The sequence below is a fragment of the Numida meleagris genome, chromosome 7 (genome assembly GCF_002078875.1).
Source record: "Numida meleagris isolate 19003 breed g44 Domestic line chromosome 7, NumMel1.0, whole genome shotgun sequence".
NCBI classification, from domain to species: domain Eukaryota; kingdom Metazoa; phylum Chordata; class Aves; order Galliformes; family Numididae; genus Numida; species Numida meleagris.
The window spans coordinates 8,882,834-8,897,784 of NC_034415.1; the positions used below are offsets into that span (position 1 = coordinate 8,882,834).

The window sequence follows — 14,951 nt, forward strand, 5'->3', positions numbered from 1 at the left end:
CAGGACCATGAAATCTATTGGCTCTTAATGTCAGACAAAAAGCCATATAATAAATGTAACTTTCTTCTCATGCCTCTTTTCAGCAGTGCATCATAAAGCATTTTCTCAAGGTCTAAGCAAATGTGCCATTTTGGAAAACTTGTTGCATAGGTAATAAAGGTTGTCTATGGGCAGGTGTGAACAAGGAAAACAATTATTTGAGTCTGCCAAGACTTTACAGGAGGGTTGAATTAGTCCGAGCAATGTGGATAAAATATATTAGAAACTGTCCTGGTAGTATCACAGGGAGAACAAACAGTCTTGTTATCCTTCTTGGATGTGTACCAAACCATGAAATCAATACTGAACTTCTTGCAAGGAAGAATAAACATATAAACCACTTATAATGAAAAGTGACCTGGACTTTTTGTAATTAATTGGATGGACAATTACTTGTGACTCCAAGAATGCCATAATCTTCCATAATAGATTGTAAATCCATATGTTTTTTTGTCATTAATATAGGAAAGAATATCTGCTGGTCTAAATAATCAATCCCCAGAACATAAAAAAGTTGAAAAATCTACTGTCTGCCTACTCAGATTGTATAAAACCCAACACGTCTACAGGAAAGCAGCTCCCCGGTAACTCAGTCATTCTCCATTTCTGGTGTAGTACAGACAAGGATAGTGTTTCTAGGAATTCTCCCTGTCCTCTCTGCCCATAATGACTAACCATTATTATACGTAAAGCTGATAAATAATCTGCCTGGCATTTAATCCTTGTCTTAAAAGAATGTGCAAGCCAGCCCAGTTTTACAGGACATTATACCAGTTCCTCACATTTTGTCAATCAGTTTAGACAAATATTTTTCAATTTAGAAGAGTCTGCAAACCACCTGTACCTGCTGTTTATTTTTTTTCTAATTTGCAATGTATCACTAGTAAATGCATTTCTTCATACTATTTACTGTATACTGCTTGCTTGATAGACTTCTTTCTGAGGCAGAATTTAAATAAGTCACAAAGAGCTCTTATGTTTGTGCAAATAGCAATGGAGGTACTGCTAACTGTGTGAACAGGGGGACATTGACACAAGTTACATCACTAAGCTATATCACTAACTATAGATGAAAGACAAACACAAAGCTACAAGACAAGATAAAGAGATAATTCATGCTCAAATTCCATTAAAGGAGGAATTTTTGGCTACATATGTTACAGAGGCTGAATTTCCATTGGACAGGAACAAAAGAAAATCTACCTCTCTTCCTCTGATGGTTCCACAGTGTTCATAACATGTTTCAAATCATTTATGTCATAGTAGTTGGGAAAGTCATTTGAATAACTATGCATATAGAAACAAATACATTGTATTTCATTATAGGATTATAAATATATATATTCATTAAAATTTGTTCATGGATTTCTACACGTTTCATATGATAAATTTCTACGTTATACAGATAATGAAAGACGATAGGGAAGCTGATTCAAATGAATTCTAGTTCTGGGAGGAGAATTTCAAGTGCTATTAAAATGATAAGATGAAAAAGATCCAAAGGGAAAAAATATTACTAGGATGTTTCAGAGTAGTGGTGTATTAAGATAAGAAGGAATATTAATTGTTGTTCTTATTCATTATAGTGTAACAATAAAAATGTAATGGAAAAAACATGTATCTAACAAATATTTCTGCTTTGACTTTGGGAAAATGCCAGACAATAATGAAGATATAGTTAATGAAGAAATAGCATATTTTTCTCATTTCTCATTTCAGCAAAGAGAACTTCAATTGAAAGGAGTTTAAAATATCTTGATTTTTTTTCTTTTTAGTCACCAGATATGGATAATTGACAGTTTAAAGAGACACAGATGAGGTGCATTCTACACTAACAGATTCAACTTTTTCTCCCAGACAAGGGAAGCTGCTGTATTTCTGTTGCACACCTATTGTCATGCTCCTAGAGATAGGTAGATATTTTCAGAAAGCTCAGTCAACATACAATTCCTAACTCCTAAAATAGGAGAAAACAACAGTAAGAAAAATTCAGTGAAATTTGGGGAAGATTCTCCACTGCTTAACTGATTTAAATTAGCATGGAAAGTTCTGTGGCCTGTTCTGGCCAGATGCGGATGAAGCTTCTGCTTAAAATCTAATTTTTTAGTGTTTTCTGATAGAGAATATTTTACAAATTTACATGTGCCTGTTGTGGAATGGATGCTAGCTAGTAGCTGCAAGGTAATGGGATATTGCTGCTATGGGATCCTCTTTTATAAAATCTGTAGGAATGTGGTGTAGCTGTGTCCAGATGGGTTAACTACAACCCATCCTGAGTCTGTCTCCTGTACTGGAATTAGATTGTCTAGAAGGCTCTACAACAGTTCCAAGCCTACATAGCTTTTGCCTCGAATTGGACACAGGGAATGTAGTTTACAGTGTTACAAGCCCTATCAGAATGAGGCAGTTGTTTCATGTCCCTGCAGTTTGCAGCTTACATGAGCCCTAGCCACAGATCAGTGTGTGATACAAGTTCCAATCATTATAATGTTTGGTTGACCATTGTTTCACTGAGGTTTAATGTAGTGATTTCATTTTGTGTCATCATGGCTTTTTTTCAAGTTATGGCCTCAAGCATTATGAAATCTTTAGGCTTTTAAAGAAAGTAGGTGGAGAAAAATGCCATATATTCTCCCAGTGATCTTTTCTGCCAACAGATTAACTTGCAGCTGCTTGGGAAACATTGGCTTCAGAATTCTGGTGTCATTCCAGCCCATTTAAAGCAGTCATCTTCTCACCAGCCAAAAGGGGATCTGTGTCATTTAGAAGACATTAAGAAAAGGGAATGCAGAGCAGTGTTCTGTAATATTAGGAATGGTGCGATGTTCATTCTCCAAGCAGGCTTTCCAAACTATGCAACACTGTTACTTATTGACATTTATACTTCCTGGCACTAATGCTGTTTTATGAAACACCAAAGTAAATTATAATGAAACCTAACATTGCTAGTTTTATCTGGGCCCCACTTGGGCATCTCTGACTTTAGAAGAGACAGTTGTGTTTAGGAAGAATCCACCAGACTCACTAGAAATCTCTTAGTTAATCATCTAGAATAGCAGATATTGTATTTCCATTTCAAATTCACACACACTGCAAATTTAGTATACAATGGTATTTTTTTTGCTTCCTTCAACTAGATATTTTATGGAGAGCTTTCCCTATATTTCCCCATACCATATAATTTAGAATGTATTGAAATGAATGCAGTAGCAGAAGGAAATGTAGAATTTATATATGCATTCTTTTTAAAAAGGAATCAATAATTTGAAATGAGACATAGACAACCCTCCGTTGACAGCTGCCCTAGTTCTTTTCAGATCCATGTGTAATTTTATGTTTTTTTAAGATGGAAATATCTCCATATTCAGTTTACAAAGATGTACATCATGTCAGAACATTATTCTCAGATAGAGCATCTCTCTGAATGCAACCCAAATAAGAAACAGTAGGAAATAATGAGAGAAATAAAAAATATATATTTTAAGCTGCATTTATTTATTTACTTCACCCCACCCTGACTGCATAATTTCAACCTAACCTCTAAATGGAACAAATGGCAGAAGAACCCATTCAGCAAACAGGCTGTGACTTGCCTGCAGTACAACCTGTCAATATTGGCACTACTTGCCTTCAGAGCTCTTGCATTATGTTAACCAGCTTGCCAAGAAACAGATTTGGGGTAGGACATACAAATCAGTGGGTCAGGAAGATGGAGAGAATGCTGTTCACGGCCTTTGGCACTGCTTATGACAATACTGCACTTCTATCACAGATTTCATCCTGGGAGCCAGATTGACTTATTTCCTCTTTCCTTTATAAGCCCAGAAACTCAAAGCCACCGTCCTTCTCAACAACAGGCTTTGCCCCAAGCAATAAAGAGCTCTATCCAATGCATATTGTTCAGGCTGAAAATAGACGGGAAGCGTAGCGGGTCCCAGCTGCCATTAAATCTTAGCTTCTTGATAAACACCATGACAGCAGCTACTCTTGGCTCTCACAAATTAGAAGTAATGGAAGAGAAGGAAAGAATAAGCTTCTTATAGCTCCACTGTTTGTATTTGAGCTATAATTAGTTTTCTTGACCAGCAGTCAGCACTTCTGTGGGAGACGTTCTTCCTGCATCCCAGGGTTCTGAAGGAATGGGCTGATATGATTGTCAAGCCACTCTCCATTGTATTTGAAAAGTCATGTCTGTCAGGCAAAGGGACTGGAAAAAGGGAAACATCAGTCCCATTATTAAGAAAGGTAGAAAGGAAGACCCAAGGTGGGTGAGCCTCACGTGTGTGCCTGAGAAGGTCATGGAACAGATCCACCTAGAAGCAATGTTAACGTACGTATAAGACAAGGAGTTGATCCAAGACAGTCAGTACTACTTCATCAAGGGCAAATCATGCCTGACCAACCTGGTGGCCTTCTATATTGGAGTGACAACATCGGCAGACAAAGGATGAACAATTGGTGTCATCTACCTGGACTTGTGCAAGGCCTTTGACATGGTACCCCACCACATCCTTGTCCCTTAATTGAAGAGATATGGATTTGAAGCCTGGACTAATCTGTGGATAAGGAATTGGCTGGATGGACACAGCCAGAGGAATGTGGTCAATGGCTCTATGTCCAAGTGGAGGCCAATGGCATGTGGAGTCCCCCAGGAGTCCACCTTAGGACCAGTACTCTTCAGCATCTTCATCAATGACATAGATTATGTGATCAAGAACGCCTTCAGCAGCTTTGCAGATGACACCAACCTGAGTGGTGCAGTTGATAGAATAGAAGGAAGGGATGCCATCCAGAGGGACTTGGACAGGCTTTTTAAAAGGTGATTATACAAAGGAGGGGAATCAAGTTTTTACTTGGGTAGATATTGATAAGACAAGGGAGAATGATTTTAAGCTCAAGGAGGGAAGGTTGAGATTGGATGTCAGGGAGAAGTTCTTTACAGAGAGAGTGGTGAGGTGCTGGAACAGGCTGCCCAGAGAGGTTGTGGATGCTCCGTCCCTGGAGGTCTTCAAGACCAGATTGGATGGGGCCCTGGGCAGCCTGGTCTGGTACCAGACGTGGAGGTTGGTGGCCCTGCCTGTGGCAGGAGGGTTAAGCTTGATGATCCTTGGGGTCCCTTCCAACCCAAGCCATTCTGTGATTCTATGACTTCAGGACGTGGAATTTTTTTTCTGCTAAGGTCATTAATTCTGTTGGTCCTGCTAGTCTGCAGTGGACAGGATTCTGATTTCCAAAGGAGAATTATATACATTTAGTACAAAGATCATTTGAGGGCTGGAGAACTTGTATTTGAGAGAATAGTAAAAAAATGTTGTGCTAAAGCATGATATGTGCATGTGTGATAATGAGGAGGGAAGGAAATAGGAGAGAATATGCTGCTGCTTGCAAGGTAAAATCAAGAAAAGAAAAGGAACTTCTACATCTAACGTGTATAGATACAAATGCTTTTGTATATATGAAGGCTGCTCTGAAAGTAATGCCTCCTATTTTATTTTGTTAGTCCACTCCATCAGAGGTTGATTTTCGTGGTATAGCAGTAGAAGTCGAACCTTCCCACCAATATTCTGTTACGTTTTGTTGCTGTGTGACAAATGGCAGCAGAAGGGCAGACTGACAGAAAGGGTGTCTGACGTGGAAATGCACAGGAAGCAAAGGTGTGGAATTGAATTCCTTGTTCAGAAAAAAATGGTACCCATTGACATTCATCGACACTTGCTGAATGTTTATGGAGATCAAACAGTGGATGTGAGCACAGTGAGGCAGAGGGTAATGTGTTTCAGCGGTGGAGACAGTGACAGTTGGTCACCTCCACTGGTGCAGATTTTTACAAGCACAGCATGCAGGCTCCTGTTCATTGCTGGCAAAAATGCACAGCTAATGGTGGTGGCTATACTGAAAATTTGGTCTAGTGTGCTCTTTGTGCCTGCTGTAGTTTCCATCGAAATAAATTGGAAGCATTCATTTTGGACCAACCTGCATATTAAAAGAAATAGAAGAATATTAAAATTATTAAGCCATGCAACTTCTGCATAGCCTGGGAGTTACCAGATTTCCTCCATGTGAAACAAATTGCATCCACTGACATTTGTCGGTGCTTGCTGAATGCTGATGGAGACCAAACAGTGAATGTTAGCACAGGGAGGCAGTGTGGGTGATGCTTCTCTGCAGTGGAAGTTCAATGTGAAAGACAAGCCATGTTCCAGATGGCCATGCACAGCTGTCACACCAGAAAATGAAGAGCATCTCGATCAGCTCATCTGCAAAAATCGGCAGATTACTACCAAGGAACTGTGTATAGAGCTGAATATTGGTCTCAGTGCAATGGAAACAATGGTGGCAACACTGGAAAATAGCAAAGTTTGTGCCAGGTGGGTCCCACAAGTGCTGACACAGGAACAGAAAAAACACCTTATGCAAGTTTGTCAGGACCTATTGAACGAATATGAGGCAGAAGGTGAAATTTTCCTGGACTGTATCATTACCAGTGATGAGATTAAGTGTCATCACCATGAGCTGAAGTTAAAACGGCAGTTCATGGAGTGGTGAAATGTGAATTCCACATCGAAGAAAAAGCTCAAGACGCAGCCTGGATTTGTTGCCTTTTGACTTCTGTCTGTTCAGGCTGATGAAAGATGGACTGCATGGGTAATATTTTCTTAGTGATGACATCATAGCATCTGTGAAACAGTGGATCACCTCCACTGGTGAGAATTTTTATGAGCACAACATGCATACTCTTGTTCATCACTGGTGAAAATGCACAGCTAATGGTGGTGACTGTGTTGAAAAACAGTGTTCTGTAGCTGAGAATTTGGTCTATCAAATAGTGTTATTGTGTTCTTTGTAGCTGTTGTTGTTTCTCAGAGAAATCCGTGTATATATTTATATATATGTATTTATGTAAAATGTAAATGGAACATTGCAATGCAATTTAACTTGTAGTGAACATTTTGTAAATGAAAATGTAATTCTAATTTCAAAACAGCAGTTACTAGTGACTCTCACATATCCAGAAATGGCTTGTGAAAGCTTCCTCAATGAACATTCTTGAAAACAATATAGAGCAAATCTCTATGCTGAACTCCATCCCTAGTTTCCCTCCTCTCACTTTTTGCTCCCACCAACTCACTTATTTCTGAAGTCTCTAATCTTTCCTCATGTTTCCCATTGGAGAAGCTACTTGTGACTTCTTGCTTGTCCTCATCTATGTAACAACTGTCAAGAAGTCAGGCAGCTCACTTTTGTTGTCCCGTGTGCCTCATATTTTCAGACAGGAAACTTCCTCTCGTCTCTCCCAGAACATTTTGGACTTCATCTGTCAAGGTTTGAAAATACATGATTTAAGAAAGACTTCAGGAAAAGGTGTAAGCTGCTTTGTAAGTTCTTCAAAAGCTTCACCGCAATTGAGTAAAAAAAAAAAGTCTGTTTTTTAAAAGTGTCAGCTCCTCAGTTTCCACAGCAGTGAATTTGAAAGGATGTCTACTTGCTGTACTAATAATTATTTCCATTGATATGCTCAAAATAAAAACCAAAACATTAACCCAGTTCCTCTCTCTGGAATAACATTAAGTTATGGCAAAGCAATCTTTCTGCTGCAAAAACTGTGGAAGGGAGGATCTATAACTTAAGTCTGACTAATTAAGCCAAACATAGTTCTCACAGTACTGGAATAAATGAGACCCTCAATTCAGTAAACAAAAGACTTTTAGTCGAGTGGGAGGACTTGAACTTAATACTTCTGAATCTAATATGGGTGAGATCACTGTTTTTCTAGTTTTTCTGTCTTTTGGAAAAGCGCTGTAAGACTATGTATCAACTGAAACCACAGTTTGGAAAGAAACACAAAAGGTATCAGTTGACATAGTTGGTCCAAGGTTAAGAAATGATTCAGACAAGAGCTGTAATTAGTTGCGCAGAACATGCTTAGCATTTAGAAGACCCTTTAATCTGCCAGACGTGCATTGAAATCTCCAAGAATTGGAAACTCAAGTTGGCAATGTTTAATCTGAAAATAAAATGTTCTCTCTGAATACAGAAAGTAGTCAAATCCTAGAGCAGATTGTTAAGAAATTCTGAGAAATATTCAGCATCAGCTTTTAACTCAGGATGAGGTATTTTTCTCGGAGATGGCTTCTTCAGTCACAAACATGCTGACGTAGATAGCCAAGAACCATTTAGTGACATTGTTCTGGCTGTATTAAAAAGAGGACATAACACACGGTCACCTTCTCTCCTAAAAAGCTCTGATTACCAAAATAGAGAAGTAGCAGTGAACTAACTTTTACATGAATTGTAAATTTTCCTTCACCCTTCCTGAGATTAAACCTCAGCTTTGTTATGGAGAGTTAGTCAGGTAGCAAGTTAAGACAATAAAATTCAGAAAGGCATAAAATGTATTTTTTATGCATATTCTATATTATAAAACTTAAATTTTTATCCAACTGTCAAAGCAATTCTGTCTTGGTGATCTGTTCACCAATTGTAATTGTGCTATATTTTCTGATGTACTGAAGTAAAGAAGAAAGAGAGAGAGAGAAAGACAGAAAAGAAAGAAAGAAAAAGAAAGAAGGGAGGAAAGGAAGAAAGAAAGGAAGGAGGGAAGGGAGAAGGGAAAGCAGAAGGAAGAAGGGAAGGAAGAAGAAAAGGAAGAAATAAATAAAACCTCAAAAAGATATCCAAAAATACACTTTTAAATCAAATTAAAAGGAAAATGTTTTCCTTATTTCTTTTTACTTTCACTTGAAAAGTACATTTACAATTCAGTGTAATACATTCTATTTACTGCATTACTATAGTCACTATGACCAACTAGTAGCCTTTCATTTTAGAGGTAAAAATATTTGTGCTTCAGTTTTTTGAGCTCTTTCTACTATTATGCTGTAGTTCCATAAAGGTAGAAAAAAAGAGATGATTCGTTTTCTAGATTCTTAAAATGAAAATAAATTTATGAGAACAAAATATTAAAAACTGGTAACTGAAGTAAATAAACAACAACAACACACCACCACCAACAGACCAACAAAAAAGACCTATGACATAGCTGCACCAAATTATCACCGATCATGTGTGCATGGCCTGCTGAAAAGGCATTTTGGATCTACAAGGGTAGGAGGTTACTGTACAGCAGAACTACACAAAACTGTGTTAATTTGGGTTCTTAGTCGTACATGTGAATTTAAGAGTATTGAATACAGAAAAAAAAAAAAAAAGTGTTTAAATATTCCATAACTCATTCTATTCATTCAGTCCCATACAACTGCTTTCTTTCAAATGTCTCTCAAATGTTATTGGCTAACTGCAAACTTGATTTTTGTCTTTTGTGTTAATTGTGTGAATGAATATTGTACTATATTTAGCCGGGACCTTCAGTAGGATCTTTAAGCTCTCTAATCCATTTGCTTTTCTACACTCTTATCTGAGGGCAAATCTTAATTGACATGCTTTACATAGGACTCGACAAAGCAGTAGCTAAACTGCAGTCCAAAGGTTGCCTCGGACTTCATTCTCGCAGTATTCCAGTCAGTAGCCAAAGCAGCCTACAGAGTACCTTGCAAAAGCAAAGGTAACACTGACACTATGTGTCTTAGCTAAGTTGAAAGCAATGAGCTCTTCTGCTAATCAGTATCTGGTAGCCTAATAGGAAAGTAAATTAGTAAAATATGTGTTTGTTACTGTGTAATTAACTTGTTTATTCCACCCCCACCCCGACTCTTACTGAAGTATCTTGCAGAGGGGAAGGGGACCAGCTTTTTGATTCATTTGTATCCCTCCTAAACTGAAGTTATCTGTTTTCAGGAATCAGACATACAATCTGCATATTGACTCTAAACAGAGTACAGAAAACTTTTGAAATATCATAGTAAATCAAAACGTATTGTAATAGTGTATCTCTCTATTGTTTGAATTAGCTAACTAGGTACCTCAGTGCAAATCTGGTTGTTCTGGGATTGGATTCACACCAGGAAATAAACATGAACAACAGGAACAGTAATACCCTCCATGGCTTAATTTTTATTTATTTATTTTTCCAAACGATGATTTTGTAATGGAGCACTGCCGCCAATTCTAATAAATAAGACTTGTTGCTTGTCCTACGCTTATAACACATGACGGAGTGTCACTGTCAAGCCTTGTTGTAATACCCAGCCAGTTGCCTCCAGCTAGTCGACAGAGCAGAGTAGTTTGCAAATGAAGGCATTTGTCTGAATGACATATTTCTGAATGAGAATTACTTTCCTTTGCAGAGAGTTTGGCCGCTGGAAAGTAAACAACCTTGCTGTTGAAAGACGCAATTTTCTTGGCTCCCCGCTGCCGCTTGCCCCTGAGTTCTTCCGTAACATCAGGCTACTAGGCCGCCGCCCAACGCTTCAGCAGATCACAGAGAACCTGATCAAGAAATATGGGACACACTTCCTACTATCAGCTACCTTGGGAGGTAGGCTTCATGCTTGACAATATGGTGCATGCATTTGACTTAAATGAACTAGAAGTGTTGGCCAACCGATTTCCTTGTAAAACTGTGGTGCTCTCTATTCTAAAATCTACAGATTTTACAGCACATGAGTAAGTTTTGTCTTCAAGCCTTATGGGTCCTTTTTCTGCTGACGATAAACTTTGTTTTATTGATTCTGTGTAAGCAGTTTCAGGAACAATAAGATAAGAACGCCCATTGCTAAGACTGAGGTACTTTACCTGAGTTCCTGGTGTGCATGATCCTGATCTTCTGGGGGCACTGCTCTGCTCTGAGAAGTCACAAACGAGGGCACATTTTTCTCATAACAGCTCCCTACAATAATTTGATAAATAACAAATAACAGTGGTGCCTGGCTCTGTCACAGTACTCCAGAAATGAAGCAACAAACCCAACAAACAGACTAATTTGGAAAGTGAAGCCTGACGTGCAATTGGGATCCAGTAACAAAATGGATTGAAGAAATCCAGTGAAGAGGCATAACGTTCAAAATAGAATGTAAATTGTTCTGAATGAAAGATAATTAGTGCCTGAGATTACCCATCTAGGCATCACAAAATGAACTGACATTTTATAAATGCAGCTTTATCCCTTGGTGGCTGATTATATTAAAGATAATTCTAGTGATTGAGTATCCTTCCAGCAGGACAGTCTTGTCAAAATCCTTTATCCACCTGAGGAATGGTTCTCTTTAGCACATTTCATAACGTATTTCTAACCGTATATTAAGGAAATGACAGCCTTCCCTTTCTCTTTTGGCTGATACCTGTAACAATTGAAATGGCTCACAGCAGCTCTTTTTGTGGAGAAGACCATTCTAGAAACAAGGTAAATTTCTGTCTTACTGTAGATATTAAAATTATAGTAAATAATGAATTCCTATCATATTTTCAGAACTGAGGTTTCTACAGTAAATCCATCACCATTAGGATTGTAAGAACAAATTGCATGTGCTGACCAGCAATTTGGAATAATTTTTTCAGCCTTTCTTTTAAATACTCAGTGTGTTTATTTTCATCCAAAAAGCACACTTTTAAAAAATAGGCATATATTTTCTTGTGCATATGGCACATCTGAACAGCAGAACTAACTGCAGAACAGAAAGAAAATGTTTCTTGAAGTATTTAAGCACAGTAAATAAAGATTTGGCTGCAGCAGCTATCCTAATGAAAAGATTGTCCAATGGTAAAAGTTAGTTATTATTACTAGCTATTTGCCAATTATTAGCATAAATTTTGGTATTAACAGCCATATCATCAAATTCACTTAGAAGTTGGAATTGGACCTAACAATTCAAGAAAAACAATCTAACCCAAGTATAGCTGCGTTTTCACAAGTACAAAGCAGCAGTATCACACTGATCACAAAAGGGCTGCAGACTAAATGCCTTTTGTAAAGTATAGCCCTATGTAAAAACTAAAACCTAAGGACAGTTCTTCTATAAGACACTTGGTAATTCCAGCTTAAAGATTAGATATGGTCCCCAAAGCTTTAGGATCTCCTGCCGGGAAATTGGAGTAGAGTATCCTTTTCTTGTCCCTCTTAATACCACCTCACAAAGGCCCTAAAATGCAGTACCTGCCACATACTTAACAAAATATTCACCACTTAGAGGGAGACAGTGTTGACTTCTGGGCTCTGTCAAAGCTTAATGAAGTCAAAGGGATTTTTTATATTAACTTTGATGGGCTTTGATTTAGGTCTCTAGCCTCAATTTTAAGACATAATTTCAGGCACACCTGCTACCCTCCATTATGATCGGATGGGTGGTGAATAATTTGAAAAATTGGCTGATTAAAATAATTATAGGAAATTAGTAATTTCTAAAAAATGCTTTCATATGTTAGCTAATAACCCTATACTTTCCTGTAAGTGCTAGTTCTCATTTGGGAGTTAAATTGAATGGGGAATCCAGAGATGCTTTTCTATATTTTAACACTTAATTTGATTCTTTTCTTTCAATAATGTATTCATACTTTTTTTTTAATTATGAGTAGTTTTCTTCTGAAAGTTTTGTTGCTTATGCAGCTTCTTGAAATCCGAAGACCAAACTGAGTGTACATAGTTTTTAATTTAATTAATCCCCAGTTGTTTGCATTCATGACCACAAAGGAAAGCTTGGCAAATCACTGATTTTGTTGTAAGATTTGTGTGCCTCTGTGACCGTTTGGCTTTCATGAATATCCCTTTCTGACCATAAAGGGAACTCTTCCACGTGGTTGTTTGTGATGCATTCCCAAGTCTTTATTCACAAACACAGATATATAATCCTCAAGGGCATTCTAAAACGTGAATTTAGAGGCGTTCTATTTTTCATGGTTCCACTAGATAATGTGGAAAATGACATTTCTCACTGCTTCTATTTCTTATGGAAATTTTATCTGTTTGTGACATAAGGAAAGTTAAATGTCTGTAATGAGCAACTTCAAGTTGCATGATACAAGGACACTATGTAATCCAGTGACTGCAGAGCAAAAGTCAAGATTCAGCAGTAGATTCATGAATAAATTCTCATGCTTGTGCATAGGAGTAACCTCTTCTGCTTTTGCATTGGCTGTCTGCGGAATCAAATCTGTAGAAAAAGGAGGGATGTAGCTGCTCATTAATTTCAATTTTATATATAAATGGGAATATTGTATTGGGGTTGGGCATACCTAGTAGGTGAGGTAATTTTCCCCACTCTTCCAGGACAGCACACGTCCTGCAAGCTTTAGCAAGACTGCAAATTCACACAAGCCAGCTAAAAATTCTGGCTGGCCAGAACAGCTTTAGGGGAAAGGTGAGAGAAGACTCTTTTGGACAAGTCCCTGAGCATCTCATCTAATTAGACCTGCTGTGAGAAAGGGATTGGACTCCATGACCACTGCCTTCCCACCTAAATTAGTTTTTGATTCTATGAAATGTATTTCTGAATTCTCCGTCAGCTTTCAGCTAGCAATTCCAGTAATCAAAGACTCTTTTTGGAGTGAGAAACAGGTCTAGTATTAGATATGGAGGTTGGCAGCCCTGCCTGCGGCAGGGGGGTTGGAGCTTGATGATCCTTGAGGTCCCTTCCATCCCAAGCCATTCTATGATTCTGTGATTCTATGACAGAACACAATCTTTTTTCTGCTTTTTCTTTTTCTTGTACATTTGTTCTTTTCTCTTTTGCTTGCCTACACCATGATGCAACAACACTCCATAATAATAAAGTCCATAATATACAAAAGCATTAGCTGCTATAAACCTGAACAATTTACAACAAATAAGATAGAACAGTGAGCTGAAGAACTGGAAGTTATTGTAAAGGCTAGGGCACCACTGAGGAATAAGCATAGGGTAAAAATGTCAATGTATCCCACTTTAAAGACATTCATTTTAACACTGCCTTACATGTAGATATCAAGGTTGCTTACCAAACCAATCGATTCGGTGATGAGGAAATAAAAGATAACTGACTCACTACAGTGAAATGATATGTCCTTGTTCCTGGCAATTGGGGGATGTAAGTCTGATTCTGGTGCTTTGCAAGATGAGGACTGGGTTACCTTGGCATCTGTAAAAACTGTAACTGTTCCCAATAAACAAATTTGCAGTAGGTTGCCAAGGCTTGTTTTGAAATTAGAGCATCAGAAGACAAATGGCTAAATGGTAAATGGTAATTTCAAATGTTGGAGATTGAGATTTTTTTCTCCTATTGTCAGTCATAATTGCTCAAAGTTCTCATTACCAGATCATCAATACATTCACCTGTCTGGGTCAGTCAGAAAAAAAAAAGTAATTGTTTTCTTTACCACAGACTATCTTAGCGGACATCAGCAAATCAGTTTAACCCCAACCTCTTGTCATTCTCCTCTGCACTGATTAGAGTTCTGCAAACATGTTTGATATTCACACCTTTACTATCCTGAGTAATAAGGATCTTGAGTAATACAGTGCAGAGAGACGGGAGAAATTTTCTGGTGGTTTCAATTGGTGAATTCTGTGAATTCTGAAGGATTTATGATCATTTACACTAACTGCTGATATGAACTTTGCTTTCTGTGATGCGTCATTCAGGGTAAGGAATAAATAATTGGCAAATAAAGGAGGGAGGGTCCAGTCCTAAATGACTAATGTGAGAAAGAAACTTGAAAATTTAGCATTCAAAGCCTCCATGGGTCAGTAAATTTTTCTGTGTTTAATATTATGAAAATTAAGAGGAAGTTAAAGAAAAAAAACAAAAAAAAAAAACAAGCAATCTGTTCTCTTTCTTTTCTCTCCCCGTGTGCTCACGGAAGGAAATACTCACATCCTTTCACAGAGGATACGTATGTGGAATTAGCGTGCACTGTATTCAGTTGAACCAAGAAATTATGTCACATCTGGCCTAGCAGTGATTTGATACTATTCGAAGCAGTGCACCTCCATCAGCATCTGTCTGAGTTTGGTAAAATGACCTGATTAAATCCTAATGGTACAT

General features: G+C 37.9%; 1 protein-coding gene and 1 long non-coding RNA gene across 2 annotated transcripts in view; one reads left to right on the plus strand and one right to left on the minus strand.

Moving 5' to 3' along the window:
• The window catches only part of BRINP3 (BMP/retinoic acid inducible neural specific 3), a 188,484-nt gene that overhangs the window by 90,181 nt on the left and 83,352 nt on the right, over positions 1 to 14,951 (plus strand). Inside the window, exon 2 of the mRNA XM_021405499.1 lies at positions 10,284 to 10,474. Coding sequence (XP_021261174.1) covers positions 10,284 to 10,474 — 191 coding nt within the window. The remainder of the gene's footprint in view (positions 1 to 10,283; positions 10,475 to 14,951) is intronic.
• LOC110402900 lies at positions 10,039 to 12,139 on the minus strand. Its single transcript, XR_002441386.1, has 3 exons — positions 12,089 to 12,139; positions 10,732 to 10,825; positions 10,039 to 10,425 (listed from the first exon to the last, which is right to left on the minus strand). It is a non-coding gene; the product is annotated as an uncharacterized LOC110402900 (long non-coding RNA).